General features: G+C 34.6%; 1 protein-coding gene across 1 annotated transcript; it reads left to right on the forward strand.

Moving 5' to 3' along the window:
• Positions 1-3667: 3667 nt before the first annotated feature.
• LOC124822108 (transcription factor MYB1-like) lies at positions 3668-11352 on the forward strand. The gene is made up of 2 exons (XM_088102443.1): positions 3668-4036; positions 10395-11352. The coding sequence occupies exons 1-2, from the start codon at positions 3763-3765 to the stop codon at positions 11177-11179; spliced, it is 1059 nt and encodes a 352-aa protein (XP_087958569.1). The 5' UTR covers positions 3668-3762; the 3' UTR covers positions 11180-11352.

Consider the following 11352-nt stretch of genomic DNA (forward strand, 5'->3'; position numbering starts at 1 on the left):
TATAATAAACATTTGTTTGATTTCTCTACATTACCTATTGTCTTTTCATTTTATCCTAACCTTTGTTAAATGCACACTTTATACTTTAATCTTTAAGAATTCTTCGATATTTTGTGATAAATATCCATCATAGAATTTAGCAAATATAGTGTTTTAATGTTTAAGAAAACTCTAAAAGATTCTCGTTGGACATTAAGATAACAACGTTATCTAGATGTGAAGGTGTACTTCTAAAAGTTCAAGAGGAGCAGAAGAGCTTAATTAATGAAAACAAAAATGAGAATACCATGGAAAGCAAAAAAATTCGAATAAAAGTATGCATAAAGAACAAAAAAAGAAGAAAAAAATGAACAAAGATGGAATACAAGAAGAGGGAATAAGGAGCTCAAAGGAAGCATGCCACTTAGGGAAGCACAAAGCTCACCAACCCAAGATGAGTGATGTTGCTGCCACTTGAGAGTTATCCTCAAGATAAGGTTTCAGGAAGAAGACACTCTAAAAAAAGAGCTCCTCAGAAGGTGTTCAAATATAGTGTTTATCCTTAAAAATATTCAATCCTTACAATATTCTAGGAGAACCCCTTCTATAAGTGTGAAAAATGGTCTATTTAAAAACATAAATCTAAGGACTAAGGTGAAATAATACAAAACAAAGTTCTAGAAACTAGGTTAACTAAAATAGGTGTCTTGAAAAGGAGAGAACCCTAGCTTGGTGTCCAAGCCTCCAAGGTTGACCTTCTAGAAGAGAAGATTAATCTTGCCTTCCAAGACTATCCAAAATAGGCATTAGGCATGATTTTCTCTAAGGGTGAGGTTATCTGACACTCTAAGTAGTATTATCCTCCTCCAAGTTGGCATATCTTTGAGTTTCTTTCATCCATCATCTTTTGATCCTCCTCACTCAAGTTAAATTGGACACATTGTTTCATACTTAAGTGGATGAGTAAACCTCCATAATCACTTGATAGTCAGAATTGGATTCAACTTGGTCTTCAAACTCTTCGTATCCTTTCCATTCCCTTGCACTTTACTAGGTTGGACTTTCTTAAGGAGGATGTATATCTACCACTAACCCCTTCAGTGCAACTCAACTTCTTCCTTAAACTTTAGAACACATTGCCAGTTCCTGTCTTCTTTGCATGATGCTCCATTATCACTACATGTAGAATTAGCCGTATAGTACTTCATACTCAGGATATAAGAATAAACTTACAAGTCATGTCACCCACAGGACGTGGAGACATGTATATTTTAACTATTTCCCTAGTCGGTAGGCAGCAGGGAAGTTGAATCAGGATACTTAGTATTCTTTTATCCTTATATATCATGTTATGCTTTGACCATTCTTGGTACCTAGTTAGATTGTTGGTCTAGTAGAAAGGGAATTTAGGGTTGCCGATCACATCATAAAAATGAGAACGCCCCTTATTGGATAACCATTACTTTGAGAAAACCATTTTTAAGTTTCTTGAAAGACTAGGTATAAGAACCCAACAAGCATGTCCTCACTTGACTCCCCAATGAAAGCCAAGTAATTAGATGCCAAGGACATGTATTATACAAATGTAAGAAGCACCGGTGTAGGGTCTAACCCCAATTATTTACATACAAGCTAGAATGTTTGCATGCAACCCCACTTGTTTGTGTGTAGTTAGGTAAGAGCCATATTCAAAATGTGTAGTACCCCATTGTGAAATTGTCAAAGGGTAAGCAAAAGTGTAGCTAAATGAAAAATGCTATGTATACATAAAAGAAATTTTAGGTATGACCCTATCGTCCATGGAAGACATAATTTATTGAACTTGTCCTTTCATAAGTTATTATGTCTTAGAATATGGCCCCTTCAAAGGTATGTATACTATTCAACCATGACCTCAACATAGATGACCACTTAAACATTGATGTATACATCTTAACCTTTGGTTCTACCCACTCATGTCTTCCCCTAGGTGGCCACATAGACTTGGCTACCTCATTGAAAGGTTCCTCTCTCATCTCAATATTCACTTCTCTATTAAATGGAGATACCATTAATGGATCACCACACAATGACTTACTACTACTCAGCTCTAGAATATCCCTAATATACATACCAAAACTACTAGATAATGACATACTTGATGCTATGTGGAAATTAGATCATTGGTTACTCTTGACACATATATTGGTACCACAAGAATAAGTGCTACAAGAACTTAAATGCGTAATATGGTTTCACTATTTATAAATTTTTTTGTGACCCTTCACCTCCTCCTCTTCAATCTTAACCTTTACATCATCTAAGATTTAAAGATCAAGGAGTAACGAATATTGCACACTTCTAAGTCTAACACCCATCAATCCCTCTTTGTCGACTGCACTTCTCGAGGTTCGGGGCTAGTATACTTATAAGGTTACATAGTAAAGAAATACAAATTTTCTTCATAAATGGAACGAGAGCCAAAGGCCAACATCCTTATAACTAGTGCATATCCTACTATCCGATATCTGTGGAATCTTTTTATAAGTCTTTGACATATAACATGTTAAAGCTTGAGGGGCTAATGTACTTCACACGTCCAGGTACATCTCAACCATGACCTATTTATGGCTGAGTACATGTTGGCTTATTGGATTGACATGTATTCGACCAATACATACTCGATTGTGACGTATTTATATCAACAAGATCGATTGACAATGATAATCCGCAATTTATATAGGAAATAAAAGGATCATGAACAATAGTGAATATAACATGTACTACAAGATATATTAATTAAATTTATTAATTAGTGCATATATTACCATATGATGCTTTTGGCTTACTTGAATATCATATTGCTTTCCATAAGCATAACTAGGAATGACAAAATTACATGTGTCCGTGGTTATCTGGAGATAAAATTCATGACGAATAGTTGATACCCGCTTATAAACAGGTCGGGTGAGATTATTATATTACTCGTATCCATGGATATTTGTTATCCGCAAAAAAAAATTAATTTATATTTTATTAAGTTAAATATAATTAAAATTAAAATTAATTTATATTTTATCAGGTTAAATTTAATTAAAATTAAATTTTAATTTATATTTAATTTATATTTTTTTTGTAATTTTATTTTAAAAATTTATAAAATATATATTTTTTACATATTGATGAGCGCATAGATTTTAAAATACCTATTGGATATCTTTTAAACTAGACAATTTTCTTTTATTGATCAAATTTTTTTGGAATTGAGAATATTAAGAGAATATATTCCATCTTTGAAAAAGCATATTTTTTAATCTTAATAAAGGTGAATACCTGCATGTTTCCTGCTGAATAATTTTACATATATTAAATTGAACCTTATCGAACTTTCATTTTCTTTAATAGCTAAATACCTTTCCATCTCATATTTACAAAATTACACATATACATATATATTTAAATATTAAAATTGTTATTTTTCTACCTTTTTATCAATTACTTATAAAAATAAAAAAATTGTAAAGCAATAAAGTAACTTTTATTTTTATAGAGACGTGAATACACCTAGGTGGAAGTATACGTGTTTTCTAGTCTAGTATACATTAAAATGGTAGTAATTATATGATGAAAACTGCATCAGTCCAGTGCGCGTAACTGAAGAAAGCGAGACAAGGGTAGAATTGCAATTAAATTATATTAACTCAAACCTCCCTTTGAAAGTGCTAAAACATGGGTCAAAAAGTGCCGAAACATTTGCGCTAGTTTCCTCTGTCTTTTCTTTCTCCACCTTAACTAACCTCACAGATGGAACCAGAAGAAACTGCCGCCACCGCCGTAGACGGAAGTGGTGACGAGGGACTGCTGTTGTTAGAAGGCAGTGATGTCGGCGGTGGAAAGGACAGAGTGAAGGGCCCTTGGTCGCCGGAAGAGGACGCCATTCTGAGTCGTCTCGTGAGCAAGTTCGGCGCCAGAAACTGGAGTCTCATCGCACGGGGGATCAGTGGAAGATCCGGCAAGTCGTGCCGTCTCCGGTGGTGCAACCAGCTTGACCCCTCCGTTAAGCGCAAACCCTTCACCGGTACGTGATCGATATTGGTACTGTGGGTTTGAATTTAAATTTGACTTTGTTTTTGTTTGATTTAATTTTAATGTTTTAGAATTGACCTTACGAATGGATTGAATTTTCTTATCGTAATGTTTTTGTGTATGATCTTTTGTTTTTATAGTTTAATGGGTTATGTGGTTCTTTTTTGACTTTGCTTGGACATTTGGATTTGCTGTGTGCATTATTGTTTCTTAATGGATAAATCCTGCCTTTTTATCTTCTTGTTATTTCAAGAATTTTCTTAGTGTCATATTGAGATGGTGATTGGTTATTATTATTTGCTATAGGGTATAGCTATTACTCGCTGACTGATGCTGTGCCTGTGAGTATTAATGGCTATAAGGTATCTGCGATTCTTGATATTGTGGGAAAATGTGGTTGTTGTAGCCGTAATTGCAGTCGCAATGGCTCAACGTTGAGAGAAAAACCTTGACATTGCCGCCATGGTTGTGGTTGCAGATTTGTTTTACAACCATAGTAATCCGTTTTCTTTTTATTTAATAATTTTTTTGAGGCCAAATTCTTGAAACGTTAGATTATTTGGTAGGCCTGTGTATATATTCCTATGATTTAGTGAGTTAGCTAAAATGATGTTCCATCAAGTTAAATGAATAAATTTATGTCTAGGAACCTTAGCTCAAGTAGTACCAATCTTTTTGGAAACTACACCTTAAATGTGATAAAATTTATAGATTAAAGAGAAGCAGCACTTCATGTAATGGTTTACCGAATCACAAATGGAGACCAAAGAAGTGAACCATCCTTCCAAGGTACCCCTTATACAACTGAGCAGCTGCTTCAGTTTCCAGAATTAATGAATATGCTTTCTCTTCTACCAGAGCCAAGGCCACAATCTTATAAACTTTAGCAGCCCAATCAATTCTATTACAATAACTAGCTATTCTCTGGGACCCATCAATGTCAGTTGCTCCAAGTTCAACCATGTTGGCTTTTCTACGGGCTAGTAATTGGGGAACTTGTTTTGCCCCTTCTCACCAAGATTACCAAATCCTGCATTCATCAGTAAATCCATTTTCCATAAGGTACCTAATCTTTTGTACAAGCTTCAGAAACGACCTCTTTAGAACCTTTGAGCTGTCACCTGTATCACATTTATCCACATCAGATCTTATGTCTTCTTTCTCAAGAACTCAAGCAAGTGCCCTGCTTAACCTGCAAGTTCATGAATGTGAGTTGATGGTAGGAGCTGGATCAGAATCATAAAGAAATCTGCCTTTACTGGAAAAGAATAGGGGAAAAGACAACAGAATTTTGAGGATCTGCACCTCCCAATGCCCGATGACCAAAACTCTTCTCAATTGACAAGACGGCTCTTTTTCCATCTCTCTTATTGATAGGAATTGTGATTTATTTCTCTATTTATCCCTGTCGCAACTAACTGACCAATAGAGCAGATTGACAATAAAATGTTGTTTAACGGATGAACCTTCAGATTTGGTTTCGTCTGTTGTACTTTCAAGAAATTCTTAACCTTGGGCTACCCACGCACTCAGTTTCCGCCATGAATGTTGGGAAATTAAATCTTTTTGGCCCAAGATTTTTTATTCATCTCAGAAGGACTCATAATTGTCTTACTTTTATGATTCTGTTTTCTCCTCATTTACTCTTTTTATGTCTTGTGAAGCGTATGCTCTATTTCTTCATTCAGTGTCACCAATAGTGGAATTCCTTCATTACCAACCATCTTTTTCTGAATCTTTGCCGAACTAGCGGACACGAGAAGTAATTTGTAATAATTGATTCCGTGAAGAACTTCCCATTGTTCTTCAAGGCTTCCATTCTGTTTTCCATGTCATCCTCAAGTATGTTGGTTGGATACAGGTATATTTTAGGATTTTTTAAGAGATAAAGGGTATGGTACACCTTTAGAAAAATTTGTTATAGAAACTGGATCCAAAAACTCTAAAGGGAAGGAACTCTCAAATGGAAAAATTAGAATTCTGTATAGAACTTACAATGTACAAAAGTTTACAAATACAATATCTAGCACTTCAAGGGTCCAAAACCTCCCACTAACAATCCTATTTTCTCCTTGTCTCCCCAAGACTCAAAAATAGACTTATATATACCTAGCTTCCCCTCACAACAACTATATAACCACTAATTGGTTTGTCAGATGCTTGAGTTAAATCAATTGGCTGTATTTTTTACCCTTATTTCTTCTTTCATAGACCTTCGTGATAGGAGGCCATATCCTAACAATGTGCATATAAAAATAATATAATTTTATATGAAAATAACTACATAAACAAAAGTTGATAATTCTATCCTTTTTATCACGGCCTCTGCGCATCTTCATCTTCCTTATTGGATCTGTTGTCGTGGACAAATCTTTCTTCCTTCCTCACCGTTAATTGAATTTTCACCTTCCTTAGATAACTTTTTGTTTTTCTTGAAATCACATAACATTTTTTTTATCTCTTTGATGTCTGGGAGGTTATGTTTCAGAATGGCCAAATCCATCTTCACTTCCACATACACTTTTCCTTGATCGCTGAAAATATTTGCTTCTACACTTAAGTGACACCAAATTGTTAATGATTTGCGAATATGACATAGAAGACGAAATATCAACCCAAAAGACTCCCCTAAGCAACAAATCTGGGAGGTTGCTTCATATAAATCTCTTCCTACAAATCATTGTTGAGGAATGCATTATTGACATTCAATTGATAAAGAGTGCGAACAGAGGTCGACAAACAAGATGACTTTGACAAAGAAGATTACCATCAGTAATGGACGACGACCAGCGGTGACAAACAACAACAAACTACAGGGACTAAATTGTCCTTTGTAACTTATGGGGCTTGCAATGGTGGACAACGACAAACATCAAGGACTAGATTTCCATTAGTAGCTAACTGATGAGTGCATATTTATGTCCTCATGTAGCCTTTAATATTTGATTCTTAATTCATACGCTATTGTTGACGCGATCAAATTAATACTACTAAACTATAGCAACTTCAGCATTGCTAAGATATAAGCCAACAAAATAGAAAGGGTAAATTCAATCATAAGTTGTTTCCCAACGAACACAGAATTGATTCTTAACAAATTAGTTTTTATAAAAGCTATACTAAAGGGGTTAGTAAAATAATAAAGAAGATAAAGATAAAAAAAGATTAAAGAACAAAGTAACAAAAGATAGAAAGAAAGAAATTTATAAAGAGATTTAAAAAGATAAAAACAAATATAAAGAAACTAGGTTGATTTCACTACTTTTTCAAAATAGGATTCATTATTGGTTATCTAAAGATTATTGTTCAATTAACTATTGTCTTAGATTTTCAAATTAATCAATGTAAATTCTTAATTAATTTGTTGGCGTTCTCACTTTTAACCAAAGTACATTCCCAATTAAAAGCAATAACTTTGTAGATTAGATTACTCATAGTAAATTTAACCAAATTACATTCTCAATTAAATATTACTATGCCTAATCATCTATTCTTTTACCTTTTATATCAAGTAAAAAGCTAATTTGCTAAAGTACATTCTTGATTAATTCTTGTTAAAGTTTTTACTACTAATCAAAAAGTACATTCTCAATTAATGGCAAAAACTCATTCAATCATATGAAAGTTTCTGACTTTAATCAAAGTAGATTCTCAATTAAAATTAAAAACTCTTGGGCTCATAAGATTGATATGTTATGTATATTTGAGACCATGCTAAATTGCTATGATGTAAAAATCATTACTTTTGCTTGATTAAGAAGCTAAAGACATAGATAAAAATAAATCACAACAAGAATCAAAAGAACAAACAAATTTATTCATCTAACCTCAGAATCCAGTTAAGAAATTACAGTACAATCAACCCCAGAGGCTTAGCACTCCATGGAATGATGAAATAACATGAAAATAGAAGAATAAAGGGTGGAGAACATGAGAGAAGAGCGAGAGGACGAAATTTGAACCCCCAAAGGGTTCCTAAGCTCTCCTAAAGTGTTTCCCTAGGTCTCTTTATATAGAAATTGGATTAGGCTTTGCTTCAGGCTTTTCTGTTCTTGTAATCTTCTTTATGATAATGCAATCTTCTCCAATTATCTTCTAAATAATCCATAATATTCAAAATATATTTGATTGTTGTGTAGATCTAAAATATTTGAGAATATATTTGCTAGACTAAAAAAGATTTGGCAAATATTATTTTTTTTAACAAGTGGACTTTAAGCTTAACTTAACCCCATAAAACCGACTTGTAAGGTGAGGTTTGCACCCACTTATATATTATATATTTGTTTTATCTTATCTCTAGTCGATGTGGGACTTCCAACACACCCTCTCACGCGTGAGACTAGACATTAATGGGTGGTCCGAGAGCAGTCCGATAGCGGGTGGAACAACATGCCCAACAAACAACAAATATCGCTAGGATAGGCTCTAACCATAGCTCTGATACCATGTTAAGAAGTGGACTTTAAGCCTAACTCAACCCCACAAAACCAGCTTGTAAGGTGAGATTTACACCTACTTATATATATATATTATAAATTGGTCTTATCTCTAGTCAATGTGGACTTCCAACACTTTTGATATTTATTGATATAGTTAAATAAGGTAACTATTTAACAATATCAAATAAAATATCTTAAGATATGTTTTTTCCACATTATCTTTAATCATAAACATTTATCAATTATCAAAGCCCTTTTGGTAGAGAAAACCGCAAGACCCAATTTTTGTTGCCTGTTCCCTCTCTTAGCTTAGCCAAATTTCTTCACTTTTTCATACTATACTTGGATTGACTTCTTGTGGTCTTGATTATTTGTTATTCTTGGATTTATCTTTAAGGTGTCATGAAACTTTAACCAATTTATTTCCACACCTCAATGAGCTCAACTTAGCTGCAGCTGCACTAACACACGTCAAAATATCAAAAAAACATTTATGCAACCGAAAACTATTTTAAACATTTTTTTGTATCTCATGCTAAATAAACCCAATTATAACAAATCCTAATTAAAATGTTCTATTAAAGTATAAAAACCAATTAAGAATCCAGTATTAAAGGTTAAATGAGGGCATAAATATGCACTCATCACTAACGGATGGTGACCTACAATGCCTGACAGCGATAGACTATAGGGACTAGATTGAACCACATAGAAACAGACTCTCCCTCGCGGTGAACGACGAAAATGACGTACGTCGATGACAGACAATAAAGGTGGAAGATTTGACTCTTCAAGAGAATGATACTTTATTCATCAAAGCACCTAGAAACAAACTCCCTCATGGGAAACGACAGTAGACAGAGGCAACAGACAATGGAAGACAGTGAAAAAGACACTGTAGTGAACTGAAATTAGAAGAGTAGAACTCAGGTGCTCAAACACATGTGTTGAAAGAGAAAATTCTTAGGACAGATCAAAACTGTGTTGTGAGCTTGAATTTAACTTACATTCTCCTTTCATAAGAGCAAGAATAAAACTCAAAGTGTTAGACAAGGACCAACACAAGCAATGGAGCATGTGGTTGAGTTCGATAAAAAGCGATAAACCTACTACGGCTTAACATACTTCAAATAATCTTGAAAGAGAGGAGTACTTTTTAGAACATGACACATGTGGTGCTTTGGAATGAGGCTCGTCAAAAAGTTTGTTTTCAATCAATTTCCAAGAATAACTTTAGAATGACAACATAGCACTTGTAGTTATTTTCTTCAGTAAATGATGTGTGATATCATGATGCCAATTGTAGTTGGTGATATGAAATTGAAGGCTGCATTGAGGTTGACAACACATTGAAAGGAAATATAAACACTCGGTCAATTTTATTGAAGAACAGTATGGCCAATACCTGTTGTACTATATCTAAGCTTTGACCTGTTGTGAATTTAATTTATATTAGTTATTCCAGTTATGTTATCACAAGTAGTATTCTGTCTCATTCATCATACTTTTTTTCTGGAAGCATATACTATAATATATTCACTTCACTGATTGTTTTTATATCAACATTTGTTGCGTTGTCTTAAACAACTTCTGGCTTAGAACGACTTTTTGTCTTTGAACAACATTTGTCGATAAATAGGACAATTTCTTTTTTTGTAAGGAGATATGCTCAGCCAGGTACAAATTGTAAGTGTCTACACTATGTAATGATTCGAGGCATAATAAATCCATTATTTAACAAACATGCATTGCATTGAAATATGTTTGTAATGTACCTCACTGCAAGTACTGTTGTGTCCTACACTAGAATTGTGTGATATATTTGTTTAGAAACTACGAGGTATCATCTGTCATGTCGTATCATGCCACTCCTAAAGATATAAGCTTGCAAAATACAATTCTTTTCAGATGAGGAGGACAGAATCATAGTTGCTGCTCATGCAATCCATGGCAACAAATGGGCAGCCATTGCCAGGCTTCTACCTGGAAGAACGGATAATGCCATTAAAAACCACTGGAATTCCACTCTGAGGCGTCGGGGAGTTGAACTTGATAAGATTAAATTAGAATCTGGTAACTTCATGGAAGATGCCAGCTTGGAGAAAGCAAAAGCATCCTCGGAAGACACTCTATCATGTGGGGATGTTTCTTTGAAATCCTCAGAAGGGAGAGATGTCAGTTCTGTAGATATCATGGATGATAAATCTGATGGTAAAGCACAAGCTGAGGGCCAATTACACCACAAAGTCAAGGATCCACCTACCCTTTTTCGGCCAGTAGCTCGTGTAAGTGCTTTCAACGTTTATCACTCAAATGATGTTATACAGCCTTCAACATCAATTCAAAGGCCAGTGCCGAAGCAAGGTCCCATTTTACAATCGTCAAGACCAGATATGGAATTTTGTAGAATGGTTGAAGGAATTTGTGGTGATCAGGCAGTACCTCACCAGTGTGGCCATGGTTGCTGTGCTTCTCCAAATGGTAGAAAGTCCGAAAGCTCTTTGTTGGGACCGGAGTTCATCGAATTTTCTGAACCCCCATCTTTCCCAAATTTTGAGTTGGCTGCAATTGCTGCAGACATCAGTAACCTTGCTTGGCTTAAAAGTGGATTGGAGAATAGTAGTGTGAAAATGATGGGAAACACGTCTGGCAGTGCAATGTCAAATGGATCTCGAATACATATTGGCCATTAGATTGCCTAATAAATCATCATTGGTCCTCAGTGAGTACTGGATAATGGGCATGATGCGGGCTAAGTGATGATTGTCTGTTTTCCTTGCAAATGTAACAAGGCAACCAAAGTTAAGTGAATCGATTCTGTGATGTAAATGGATTCACTAGGTAAAAGTAGAATGTGGGATTCATG

Source organism: Vigna umbellata, chromosome 11 (assembly GCF_029865625.1).
Source record: "Vigna umbellata cultivar VRB3 chromosome 11, Vumbellata_1.0, whole genome shotgun sequence".
Lineage (NCBI taxonomy): Eukaryota > Viridiplantae > Streptophyta > Magnoliopsida > Fabales > Fabaceae > Vigna > Vigna umbellata.